At 44.6% G+C, this 13,747-nt stretch overlaps 1 protein-coding gene across 2 annotated transcripts in view; it reads right to left on the bottom strand.

The window, feature by feature from the left end:
- Window positions 1-13,747, bottom strand: part of MYO7A (myosin VIIA) — a 113,181-nt gene that overhangs the window by 39,728 nt on the left and 59,706 nt on the right. Inside the window, exons 14-18 of one of the 2 annotated variants that reach the window (XM_065075097.1) lie at window positions 13,503-13,713; window positions 12,878-13,013; window positions 12,095-12,201; window positions 8,882-8,938; window positions 2,875-3,012 (exon numbers count right to left, since the gene is read on the bottom strand). In XM_065075097.1, coding sequence (XP_064931169.1) covers window positions 2,875-3,012; window positions 8,882-8,938; window positions 12,095-12,201; window positions 12,878-13,013; window positions 13,503-13,713 — 649 coding nt within the window. The remainder of the gene's footprint in view (window positions 1-2,874; window positions 3,013-8,881; window positions 8,939-12,094; window positions 12,202-12,877; window positions 13,014-13,502; window positions 13,714-13,747) is intronic. The other variant, XM_065075155.1, reaches the window with a different exon arrangement.

The raw sequence follows: 13,747 nt of genomic DNA, 5'->3' as shown, positions 1-13,747 counted from the left end.
AACCTCCTTTCAGAGAGTTGTAGAGAGTGAGAAGATCTCCCCTCAGCCTCCTTTCCTCCAGACTAAATACCCCCAGATCCTGCATCTGCTCCTAATAAGACTTGCAGTTTGTTAATAAACCTGGCTGCACTCGCTTTAGGTGCCTCTGCTGAAGCGAAGGAAGTTTCAGGAAAACCCCTGCCATCAACTTTGTGCTTTAGTGGATTGAGTAGGATCCTGGAGCCCCTGATATCACCCTCTTGCTGCATGACATTGTCTGCCAGGATCATACAAAAAGTGTTCAAACCCAAGTGTAAAACAAAGGCAGACATCGCATGGTGCTCTCACACCAGAGAAAGTCAGGACAGTAAATCCCAGCCTGGGCCAAAGAGTTACTGCTATGGTGTTATTCATCTGCCCTCCCATCAGCTGTCCAAAATGTGGGCATCTGTGCATGTATGGATGTAAGCACCTAAAATGTGAGTCACGCAGGCACTCCCTAAAGTGAGGGAGGAGAGATGGACACGTACCTGTATCTCAGACATCCCTGTGTCTCAGATGCATCTCCTGGGACAGGAGGATCTGCCCTACAGATACACCCATCTCCCCACCCCTGAAGGGAGGTTTTCGACTAGCTCATAACCACAAAAGGGCTGGAGTGAATTGAGACAGAACCTGCTCCCAGGAGAGGACAACGGATCAGCGAGGAAAAGGCAGAAAGCAGCATCATCCAGATTTGGTCTCAAGCTGTCTCTATCTAAAACGGGTATTGGGGACAAGAAGGGTGCAGAGGAAAGAGGTGTGTGTTCCTCTGTCTTGCACTGCCATGAAGTAGGAGGGTCTGTGAGTGGTTGTGGGTTTGCAAATAACCCTCCAGAGCTGGTAGGGCTACTTCATGGCACATATGGGCAACTATGTTCTCTTTGCATCAGTACCTGAGGAGGCACAGGCTGTTGGAAACAGTTTTGACTTTCTTTGCATGGTTTGTTACCTAATTCCTGCCACATATTAATATTTCTGTTGTACTAACCAGAACGACAGAGCAACACTCAGAGAACTCCAGCCAGCATCCTGATGCAAACAATTTCCACCCCCCTGAGAGCACAGTTTAGAAGGAAGCAAAAGTTTTAAAATAACATAAAGTAACAAACAGTCAGGACTTTCCACTGACCTTTCACTTCCCACTATCCCATTTCCTATCACTATCAGAACACTTTCCTTCAAAGCCAGGGACAGAAAATGAACTCCCAGAAAATGTTCTCTTTTGCAGTCACTCTGCACAGCTCTGTGGATTTTATCTGGGATTTTTTTCCCCCCTCTTTTGTACTATTAAACCAAGGCCAAAAATAAGTTTAGCAAGAAATCACGTTGAATTTCTTATGGCACTGCAGTCCCTGATTCAGTGTTAGCTCATCCACTCATTACTTTAATGGGGAGATTAGTTATCTTTTTCTGATTCTTTCAAACTTATAGTTGTTTTTATGTCCCACCGTAAGTTTTGTAGATAAATGGGGTGGACAAAGACTTCTGGATTAGAACTTGCAAAGGCTGATGAAACATTAATTTGCTACACAGGGGACAAAATGCCAGACCTATTCCCAGACATCCAGGTGTAAATGCAACTCAAAGTCAGGGCATTAAAAATAATCTGTTAATGTCAGTTCTCGATGTACACCTATTTTTCAACATCAACCATGTTCTTAAGAAAGGGCTTGGTTTGATCTCAGCTCAGATGATAATATCAGATCAGACATATCGTTAAATATTAATTCAAAGTATTCCATTAACATGATATTATGTGCCTTTTTACGCTCACCAAAAGCAGGATAATTGCACAGTAAACTGCTCTGAGAGATATAAAAACCTTTCACCCCGCATCATATGAGGTTCACTGAACAGCAAATATAAGCTTAAAACAAACACCGCTTGTATATAAGAGCTCTGAAATTCAGTATTATGGGTTTTTTTTGCACTCAGTTGAGCTTTGCTAACAGACACTGACTTTAGATAAAACTCCGGATCTGGCTAGATTAACCACTACTGAGACACAAAGGCAATGACAAAATGGCTCACAGAAACAAAAGACTAAAATTATTATTAAATAAAGCTCTTCCTTCCCACACAGTATCACTACTAAGAGCAGTGAGCAGCTGACAGTGATTGCAAACAGGGTCCAGCCCTGCAAGGTGCTGAAAGTGGGATTGGGGTGGTCACTACACACCTTTCTCTGCAATACTCCGAGTCCCCTCCATGAGAAGTTTGTGGTCAGAGGGATTTACAACCATCTCCTTCCCTTTCATTTGCTCCATGAAGTTTGTCCACAGACCATTTGTTGTTTTTGAAACAATTCTCTGGGAATAAGAGACTTTCACCTTTCCTCTGTGCTATTTTGCCTCTTTTTTTTTTTTAGCAAAATTGTGCTTTCACAATTGGTGCAAAAAAAAAAGAAAAAGCAGTTGGAAGGATCTAACGGGGGTGAATATGAGGGAGATCCCTCAGAAGCAAAGACTTTTGTAGAAAACCCCGTGGAAAGGGGATCCCTTTTAGGAAACATTGGACCCTGCCACAGGATTGAAACCAGGGCCGTATAGTTCAGCCTATGTGTCTGGCAGGGTGGTCCCTACCCCCTATGGAAATTCAGAGACATTTCCTATAGCAGGAAGGTCGTCAGGGTGAATTTCTTGAGCTTGTCCTTGGGAAGAAGGGCAGTGTGTCGGTGTTCACCTCTGCAAAAATTTATGGGGTGCTGTTGGATCCCAAGGCAAGTGACTGATTTTGCTTATGCTTTGGTGACTCCGTCACTTGCAGAACAGGTGTGGGTTGGTTTTGCTGTCAGAGTCACCCAACAGGCATTCCTGTACAAAAATACAACAAGGAGGGAAAAGCAGGACTTACCATGGGCTTCTTGTACTCATTGGGCTTGATGCAGCGGACAAAAAAGGGCTGGCAGACGCTGAGAGTCCTCATCAACAGCTCCAGGGACCGCTTGAATTGGCTGCTGAGCGTCGGCGAGCGCTTCCTTGTCTCTGCTCCCTGCAAAACCACAGCAGAACGGGGTCAGGAAATGAAAGGATAACAGAGCTTTTTCCCTCCGGCCACGTCCTCAGGAACCTCTCATGACAGCCAGGAGTGGAGGAGGGAGCAAGGACAGAGGTGGTTGAGCGTTGAGGCAGGAGAAGGACAGGGCAGAGCTGGCAAGCAATGGCCAGGCTCTGGCAACCTGCTCTGTACACCTCTACGTAGTGAGGAAAAGTGCCATAATTTAATATCTCCTGCTCGAGCCTCCCTGCATGACTGGCAATCCCAGAGAGGTGGTGGATGCCCCATCCCTGGAGACATCCCAGGCCAGGCTGGATGGGGCTCTGAGCAACCTGAGCGGGTGAAGATGTCCCTGCTCATGGCAGGGGTTGGACTGGATGAGCTGTGAAGGTCCCTTCCAATCCAAACTACTCTCTGATTCTCTGATCCCAACTTCCATATGCAGATCTGTGAGGAAGATCTGCCCATAAGAACAAACAACCCTTTCCAGACCACCAAACCCCCCTGGATTGCAGCTTGGGGTGATGCATTTGCCCAGAGATGTTCCTCTGGAACAGCTTGGGCTTCCCTGTCCCCATGCATTGCAGCAGGGTCATGACAACCCTACTGATGTGGTTCCTCATGTCAGGCTGAGCCTCCTCTGTTCCCCAGGGTATATGAGCAGAGACCCATGTAGGGTGACAAATAAGCTGGGGCACTTTCAGTCTGCAACAGCTCCAGAAACTGCTGGTCTATATTCCTCAGCCTGTACTACAGGGAAGATTGGAGTTGTGTTTGGAAAAGAATATTAACTGGACTAAATGAAATGGGTATTCAGTGTGCAACAGGAAGTTTTTGAGTATTCTGCTTGTTTTAGCTACCTTGGTTAAATTAACAATCTAATCTCTAGTTTGGGGCATTTCTAAGGCAGAATGGAAAGGTTTCCCTTAATAGCCCATTCTCTCTGCCCTGGGAGAAGCTTGTTAAACCAGCTTCAATCTAAATGAAGCCCCCAGCTCATTTTACGCATCAATTGCTGTTACCTGAGCTCAACACACACCAGTCATAGTGGTGCTATATGTCTCATAAGGCCTGCTGTTCATGGGGCAGCAAATACTACTAGTGTGTTGGAGAAAGAGCTGGGTACCAGAATGCAACTTCCTCTGAATTGACAATAGGGCAAACTGTGACATGACCTGTGACATGACCTGGTGGCCAGGGATTTGCCAAAGGGACAGTTCCAGCAGGATTTTAATGCACATTTCCTCCAAACATCCTCTTTTTTGCAGGTGGTCAAGCCATGTATGGAGTCACAAAGGCCCCATTTACACTGGCCTTGCTGCTATGTTTTGCAAGATTATGAGTTTTAGTTCTACTTTTGCTAAAATATTTACATGTGCTTCATTGTATTACACCAACAACCTGTCAGATAACATTGCCACCCTCCAAAACTGGGGAATTTCATAGAAACACAGAATTATTTGGTTTGGAAGCAACTTTGAAGATCATCTAGTCCAAGTCCCCTGTCATGGGCAGGGAATTTGAACAGCTCAGGTCGAACGATGAGACAAACTTAATGAACACAAACAGAAAGTCATCATGGAATTCCAACAAGAGAAAACCCAGCTCATGCACATATGAGACAAAAATGGCTTTCTTGTCCAGGAGAACTTGGCAGGGGCTATCACTGATCTCTCCCAGCAAAATCCTCCCCCAAAGGACAAACTGTGAATAAATCTAGAGTAATTAATGGATGCAGCTGCTACCTGCAGAGCAGTGCAGAGCTTGGTGCTCACACTCTGTCACAGATTTGATGAGGAATAGGCTGTTTCAGCAAGAAACTTGTTTTGGATAACTTTGATTAGTGTTTTCTTATCACATTGCTAATTCTGTGCAAGGGGTCACCTCTGTGTAAGGTGAAAGGATCGCCACAGGGGTTAGAAGCAGCAACAGATGCAGGAGAAAGGCTGGAAATCTGAAGCAACTGCATGCTGGCCAGGTTTGTCAATTTTGGCTTGGCTGGGAGAGGTCGTTTTCCAGCTGTGGTGGTAGGAAGGGTGCAAGACTTTGTACAAGGGTCTACAAGGGAATGCAAGAGTGGTTTGTTTGCAGATAGCAAGACCTGCCTCTCTGGGTTGCTGATGCCTTGCATTTCTTGCTTGCACACATCCAGCTCTGGTAAAAAGCCATCTCCATCCTTATACCTGAGAGCTTTTTGCTGCGAGGGGCTGGAGGAAAGGAATGGCAGCCAGAAAGCACCTTGTCTTGCTATCTGAATTGTTAGAGCTGTCTGAGCTCTTCCTGTCAAGACTGCACCATCCCATCCATTTACAGAATCACAGAATGGCTGGGGTTGGAAGGGACCTCTGGAGATCATCCAGTCCAAGCCACCTGCTAACACAGGGTCACCAGAGCAGATCACACAGGAAGGTGTCCAGGTAGGTTTGAATGTCTCCAGAGAAGGAGACTCCACAACCTCTCTGGACAGCCTGTTCCAGTGCCCTGTTCCTGGGCCTGATTGCGCACAGACCCCTCTCAGTGGTGGGCACCAGCCCTACGGGCACTGTCTGGGCTCTCGGATACACAACAAAACCTCAGTCAAGTGTTTTTCATCATCTTCCCCCTGTCAGGGACAGGGTGACACCACTGAAGACATTGTGGTTCCTCCTGCCTCACCTCAACACCAGCATGGGGAGAATCACGCCTCTTCCCTTATTCCAATAAAATGGCCCCAAAATGAGTGGAGCAGCCTGCCAACACAGCCTAGTGAGGCACTGAAAATACAGGTTTCACTGCATTTTTTAGCTCAAAACAGACCCAGTCCCCACTGTCTGAAGGAGAAAGAGCTGAATACATTCTCCTTTTCTCCTAGCCAGACAAGTTTTATCTTTCAGACTCTGAGACTGTAGCAGCTTTGGGACACAGACTGTCTCTTAACTGGTGCTCATACAGAGCCTAGCACACAGGAGGATGTGATCTATGTGTCATGGGGAAGAAGGAGTGGGATTCACAGGTGCTGTATACCAAATTGGGGCACTGGGTAGTCACTGAGCCTGTGCCCATCATCAAAGGGGAAAAAAAGCAGAAGAGATAAATAACAAAAAGAAGAAAATTACACAATTTACAGAGAAGCACCATCTCCAAGGAGAAGTTCAGAAAGACCTGCAGACCAGTATGATGTTTAAACATGTTTCACTTGAACACAAGCCCTATGGGGAGAGGCTGAGGGAGCTGGGCTTGTTTAGTCTGGAGAAGAGGAGGTTTAGAGGTGAGCTCAGCACTCTCTAGAACTACCTGAAGGGAAGTTCTAGCCAGGTGGGGATTGGTCTCTTCTCCCAGGCAGTCAGCAATAGGACAAGGGGGCATGGGCTTCAACTCTGCCAGGGGAAATTGAGGCTGGAGATTAGAAAGCAATTCTTTTCAGATAGAGTGGTCAGGCATTGGAATGGCTGCCCAGGGAGGTGCTGGACTCACCGGCCCTGGAGGTTTTTAAACTGAAATTGGACATGGCACTTAGTGCCATGATCTAGTCAATGGACTGGAGTTGGACCAAGGGTTGGACTTCATGATCTCTCACGTCTTTTCCAACCCAGTCGATTCTGTGATTCTGTGTGATTCAATGCCACCTCTTTCTGCCATCTCAAGCCAGTCTGGCTTTAGAGATGCAGAGACCTGCTTGTGGTAACAGAAAGACACATGTCAAGGCAGAATATCATCAGGACACAATGGGATGTTCTGCCAACAAGGGTTGTCTGAGATCCCCAGTGGCACAGCTGGAGCATCAGCAAATATAACAGCATCTCTGTGAAGCTGTAAATCTCTAGGGACCTATTCAGATTTCTTCCTTTGGTGTCTTGGACGTATTTAGGTACTTAACACATATCCAGGGCTGAGAAAGCAATGACCAGTTCATCTTATCTGCACCCTGTGTATTCAGTGAGGTGGACACAAAGTTATGTTGGGTAGGATGGTCTTAACACAGACCCAGGGTTCCACCTCGAGCAGTCACCAGTTTTGTTTGTTCGTTTGTTTGTTTTACTTTTCTTTTTAACAGTCAAACTAAATAAACAGAAGCAAGGAGAAAAGCAAATACAAGGAGAAATGTCACAGAGCCAGAACTGGTAGGAGTTACTCCTGTTGTCCCTTCTCACCTTGTCCATCACCCTGTTTAGCACTAGGTTTGCCAGTGAGGTGGCAACCTGCTTCAGTGGAAAGGTAGGAATAGAAAGCTGAATTACTCAAGGTGAGTTAGGGAAGGAGACAGAAGCATATACCACTAGCAATACTTTGGGGAAAGGTTCTGGACAAAGACCATCCTACCATCTCTTTAATATTATAAGATCACTAAATTGGGCCAAGCCAATATGACATGCTGTTTCTCAGCCTTTTTTTCCTGAAGTCTGAGAAAAATGATGTTCATTGCTTATTGTTTTGTTATATGAAATGTCACTGGGGTGGCCTCAGGCAACCACTGAAAGTTGAGGCAGGTTCTGTGGTGGCACATAGTGAGGAGACAGTCTCTGTCCTATAGACTGGAAAGTGCCTTCAGATGCAAAGTTGGTACAGGCCACATAACGCTGCCGAGCAACACTGTTTTGAAGTAAACCCCCATTTTATGAAACTTACTGATGTTGATATATTTGGAAAATCTTTTTTTTTTTATTTTGGCTTGGCTGTTCTAGCCTTGCTCAAGTGCCTAACAAACACAATCAATTATTATTAATTAGAAAACCTACAGAACATAAGGCTATATTATGAGAACAACTACAACAAGAACAAAACTCAGAGAAATTGTCAGTGTTATTTCTTCCATTTCCCTGTATCTTCTGGGCTTAATCTCACCATATCCTAACTCAGGAAGGATTATGTTTTTTTGAATGTGGCTTTGCTACAACTCTAGGGGGTGCTCAATGAGATGTTGAAATCAAAGCCATTTGTAATCATGATATGGAGGGGAAGGATTCCAGCTCTGGAATGAATGACTTTGGGTCATTTTGGGTCAAATCCCCCCTCATTGGAATTCCAAGTCCAAACACCCCAAGACACTGCAGAGGTAAGGAGATTGAAATTCAGCCCCATGCAAAGATCTGAATTTTGAGAGTCAGGTCCATCTCTAACATAATCCTCTGACTATTGAGAGATTGTTGTGGAAATGTGAGCAGAGCCGCAAAGCTAACGTCACAACGTCTTTAGCACACAATATGCTGCACTGTGGCCACATATCTAGCAAGAAGGGTTTGGGAAGCCATCAGAACCAGTTAGGAGATAAGACGCAACAGAAAAGACCTAAAAAGGTGCCAAGAGCCTGCTTGGATGACCATGGCAAAGTCCAATATTAATTGTGTCTTTGAAGGCTCGGATTTGAGCTCTCCCCTGAACAAGACCTATACGCTCCTCTGAGAATAATGGCATTTCCAAGCACCCCAGAAATGCCATCCAGGAGACTCTCTTTACACAGGAACTGTCATCTTCCTGCTCAAAAAAAGGCAAAACGGCCAGATTTGCATTTGCATGGGGCAATAATGTCCCACTGAAACCAATGGTGGCACCATGATAAGCGACACACAAGTCCCCCTGATGATCCAGTTCATTAAAATGATTCAAATATCAGAAAAAAATCCCCAGACTTTGGCTTGGTCTGGTTCTGATTTTATCCAAAACCAAACTCCCAACATCACATGGTTCTTCTGAGTTGAATCCTAGAAATAAATGGAACAGTCGTACACCTGCATCTATTCAGCAAGCCATAAAAATGCTCTCCATCACATTGGTCACTTGAAATGCATCCCCTATAGACAGTGCAGGAAGAGGAATAAACCAACAAGAGCAAAGCACAATCCTTGCCAAGGAATATACAACAGAGGAACTCATGTATTCCGTTTACCTTTGGTGTGGGTGTGGGCGACTGGCCAAATGTGCTGGATGCATAGCCACAGAGAAACTACATGAAGCACAGGCAAAAAACAAAAACAAAAAAAAAAAAAAAAACAAAAAACAAAAAACAAAAAAACAAACAGAGACAGAGAAGAGCAAATAGTGAAAAGAAGGAATAACTGAAATGGGAACCTGACATTGTTAGTCTTGGAGGTCCAGCTGTTAAAATATCTCATGAACAAAATGCATTAGTTCTTAGACTTTTGTCTATCCCCTTCCTGGTTTTCCCATTTGTCTCCACATTCACATCCCCGAAGGTGAGGGAATTGCCACCGTCCAGCTCTTGCCTCTTAGAGAAAACTCTTCTACATCTTTGAATTTCACTCATTATCTATCCAGTTTCAACCATCCCCATTCCTGACCCTCACACATTCCTGCTCTACTGTGACCGGTTGCTCTCAATTGATAGTGGTTGGGAAGACGCCAAGGAAAAAAAAATAATCACAAAATTTCTAAACAAATCCCTCCCTCCCTGATTTTAATCCAACTTTTAATCAGATAGTTTCTACAGAACTGAAATTTTTGCAAAAGGAAAATCCCTCTGCTTGTTTTTCCCTTCACTGGTTTCTACGCCTCACTGCTCCTTCTGCCTGTACCTTGAGCAACCATCACTGCCAGACTGTGCCGGCTGATTCCTCAGAGGAATGGTGCATAATTCCCACCAAAACCATCATTTCACCTGGCACTGCTCAAAGCAATGTCCCGATTTAGCAAACACGTGCAGATAGACCTCCTCCATGGTGGGCATGCACAAGTTGGGCTGCACAGCCCCATGTGCTCCAGCAATACCCAGTTCACCACACAAGTTTCATTGCCTACAAATATTAGGTCTTTCAGGGACCCAACAGTCAGTACGGTATACAAATACACACTTTCAACTCATTTTCAAGCCTCGCTGATCTGTGGCTTCCTCAAGTTTCTCACATATAAGGATCCCATTTGAAAGAATGTAAAGCAGATGGACTTGTTTTTCACCGACTCACAAATTCCTGCAAACTCATCAATAAGTTCCTGAAGACCAAAGCTTGGAAGCTCTTGAGCAAATTGCCTCATTATTTGATTTAGACCTTAGCAGGGCAGCCACTTGTCTTATTTTAAGAGAAGGTGTTAGCTTTAATTGACCTGGTCTGAGTGTCTCTGGAAGGTTTCTCCACGGATTGTCTTGCTGATGCTCGGGGAAGGTGTGCACACCTTCAAGATGAGCATTTCCCCAGCTCTTTGCTACAGGTAATCAATTCCCATGACTCATCCTCAGCCGCTCCTTCTCTTGGGGAATGCATTTTAAGAAAGGTACTGCAAATATTATTGAATTTTGGTGGAAAGCAGTGGCAAAATAATCTCATCCCCATGTTTGATCCTGCTTGTCTGAGCAGGTTTTTGTGTGTGGTGTTTAGAGGACTTGTGCTCTCCCAGGTCACACTAACACTGTGTGTGATTAGGGGAGCTGGCACACAGTATTTGCTCCTCTTCCATGCCAGTCAGGTTACAAATCTCTCATTCAAAAAAAGGAAAACAGAGATTATTAAAGTATCAAAGCACAGGAACCACAACTCAGGGCAGATTCTGAAGATGCTTAGTGGAACTATGCAAGTTTTATTTCAAAAAAAGTGCTCTGATGCTTTAAAACATCTCAGTTCTTGGGTCCTAGACAATGCCCACGTGAAAAAAATCTCAATTTTGCTGTCATACACTTCCAGCATCTTTCAAAGATGCTTGGTAGGTGTTCCCATGAAGAAGTCTATATGACTGTGTAACCATGAGAGCTCTCGCTCATCAGTTTTCCAGAGTGTATCTCTGCTCTGCCCAAAGAAGCAAGAAACCATTTCCAAGGTGAACTGCAAAGCTTGCACTGAAAATAAAAAGCAGTGAGGAACAAGCAATAAAAAGCAAAGTAAACAGCAGCACGGATGCCAAGGAAGTTAGCACCTAGTTCAGCAGGCAAATCCACATCTTTGGATAGCTCCGAACCCACCAGGACTGTCACGCCAATTGGTAGCTTAGTCAGGGCTGATAAACATTATCTTGTTCCTAATGAAGTAAAAAATATTTTGATGACTCATTTCAGCAGGAGCAAAACTGAATGGCTAAAGGTTATGAAAAAGGCTTGCAAAAGTGTCTGTAGCCTATTTAAAGTGGTTTATTGGGAATTTAAACATTTCCTTAGCAGGCAAAAGAATTCAGCACTTAAATCTGTTTGGCACTGCTGAAAGTCCTTGGATCATCAGTGGCATTAGCTGGAATCTGGAAACAGGACTTCAACTTCTGAAAAACTTGGTTGCTTTGGAAAACTTTATCCTCAAATGATTTGCAGTCCTGTGGCTCTAACTAGGGAAAGCCTGAAGGATTTGGCCATAATGACCTATCTCTGTAGATTTTCAGGTTCTGCAAGGCTGATATTTTAAAGTGGTTCCTCCTTTAATTTTGGGAGCAGGGCTGATAATGTCTTAGTAGGGAGGTGTAGATGTTCAACTTAGTTGAGAAAACATCAAATATTTGTGTTATTCATGGTGAAATAGTCACTAATCACAGCACCTAAGCTGGTATCCCAGTGATCAATGCTCACATGTGGTGGGAAGATTTAAGGTTGCAACTGTGCCTTTCTCCAAAGCTTCAGTGCACATGGTCTCATCCTACACTGAGCATGGAGCAAGCACAAACCCTCCTGGAGGACTGGGGCTTTAAAGTTCAGGTTTCATGCCTGGTGTCTCTTCTCTCTGCTGTTGTAAGAACAAAATGTGACTGTTGGCTGGTCCCTCTTAGACCTGCTGCAGTGCTTAAGGGACAGCCAGATTGTCCCTTCATTCTGCTCTGGTCCTACAACAAATCGGTTTTCACTTCTCATTCTATTATACACAGATCTGGACTACTCAGCTGGAGGGGCTAGATCTTTCTCTCTCAGATTTCTACAATCACAAACCTTATTGTTCCCATCCCTACACAATTAGGAGAGGAGCAATCACAGCACAAGATAGTATATGACAAACTGATTGCAGTGACCTGGATGTGTGAATGTGGATGTACCCATGACACCACACAATGGTCGGCCTACACTACCAGGTTGGAAACATCCCAAACAGCATCAGAGCAATAGGACTCTTCCCAAATCTCCTGCCCCTTCCAGGAAAAACCCCCGTGAACAGAGATCTTCTCTCGCCTGCATTACCATTGCCACATCTGCTTGGAAGATCTGCTTGATGAATTTGTTTTTTGACGAATGCACCAGTTGAATGATGTCTCCATGCAGTGTGTCCCTGTTTTTCTCCAAGAAACCTAGAGGAATAATGGGACGACACTTAGGTAGGTAGGTAGGTAGGTAGATAGGTAGACAGGTAAATAGGTAGGTAGATAGGTAGGTAGACAGGTAGATAGGTAGGTAGATAGGTAGGTAGGTAGATAGGTAGGTAGATAGGTAGGTAGGTAGGTAGATAGGCAGGTAGGTAGGGAGGTAGGTAGGTAGGGAGGTAGGTAGGTAGATAGGTAGGTAGGTAGGTAGGTAGGTAGATAGGTAGGTAGGAAGGTAGGTAGGTAGATAGGTAGGTAGATAGGTAGGTAGATAGGTAGATAGGTAGGTAGGTAGGTAGATAGGTAGATAGGTAGGTAGATAGGTAGGTAGATAGGTAGGTAGGTAGGTAGGTAGGTAGGTAGGTAGGTAGGTAGGTTAGTTACACAGTACAACATGGCCAGGATGAGCTCTGCAAGCAGTCTCTGGGTTGATGGACTACTAGCTGTTCTTGGAGAGGTCATGGGGGTAATGAATGAGCAGAGAAAGGTGGACCAAGAGAAGGAAGACGGAGGCACATCTTGAGACTGGATCAAAGTAATTTCATCCAGAAAAGGAGTACACGGTACTAATATGGGCTACCATCCTGCTCTTACCCATCGCAGCAGCCCACCTTCCCCCAAGCATCCCCTCACACCTGCAGTGCCCCAGAAAACTGTCCCATACCTTTTGTTTCGTAGTAAACAATTCCAGCAAAGTGGTTAATGCCAAACTGTGTTTCGTAGTTATTCTTCGGGGGAATGTAGTTCGTGTTAAGCTTGTGCTGCGAGTTCAGCTTGTGTAACATGGTGGCATCTGTACCCTGTGCACATGGAGAAAGATCTGATGTTTAACCAGGGTTTGTCCCATTAAAATAATTTTCCAATCAATAGTGCATTTCTTTTTTTTGTCTTGGGTGGCAATGTGTATTTATTTTGAGAAGAGATGTGTTGGTGGGGATATTGCAAATGCAGAAATTTAAAAAAGGGATTAAATATCCCTAGCATGTTGCTCTATGTTCAAGATAGTGCTGCAAAGGAAGTACATTTAACATTATTTTGTCTTAAACTATTTAACAGCTATTCTTGAGCCTCTTGAAGGTATATTCTTCCACTAGAAAAGATAACTTGTTTTAAGCACAGTTGAACTCATGGAAGAAAATGTGACAGAGCAATAAAGCTGTGAATAGGTAACTAACTGGTGAATGTATATTTGGGGCTAATCAGCCCTCTCACAGGGGTGCCAGCATGAAAAGTGCAAAGAGGGTAAAAACAGGAGATTAACTGGAAGCAGGGCTGAGTCCAAAACACACCTTGGGGAACTTGCTCTCCTCATCAATGAGGGAGATGATGTTCATGGGTTTGATGGCAATCATGTCCAAGGCATCCTGGTTATCAGTGAACTCGATGTGCTGCCAGTTGATGTTCTCCAGGTTGTACTCCTCCTGTTCCAGTTTGAACACGTGACGCACGAAGAACTGCTGCAGGTTCTCGTTCGCAAAGTTGATGCAAAGCTGCTCAAAACTGTGGAGAAAAGGTCAAGGAAAGACCACTTCAG

This window comes from Columba livia, chromosome 1, assembly GCF_036013475.1.
Source record: "Columba livia isolate bColLiv1 breed racing homer chromosome 1, bColLiv1.pat.W.v2, whole genome shotgun sequence".
NCBI lineage: Eukaryota > Metazoa > Chordata > Aves > Columbiformes > Columbidae > Columba > Columba livia.
The sequence above is the reverse complement of the archived record's forward strand: the minus strand, read 5'-3'. Positions and strand labels throughout refer to the sequence as shown.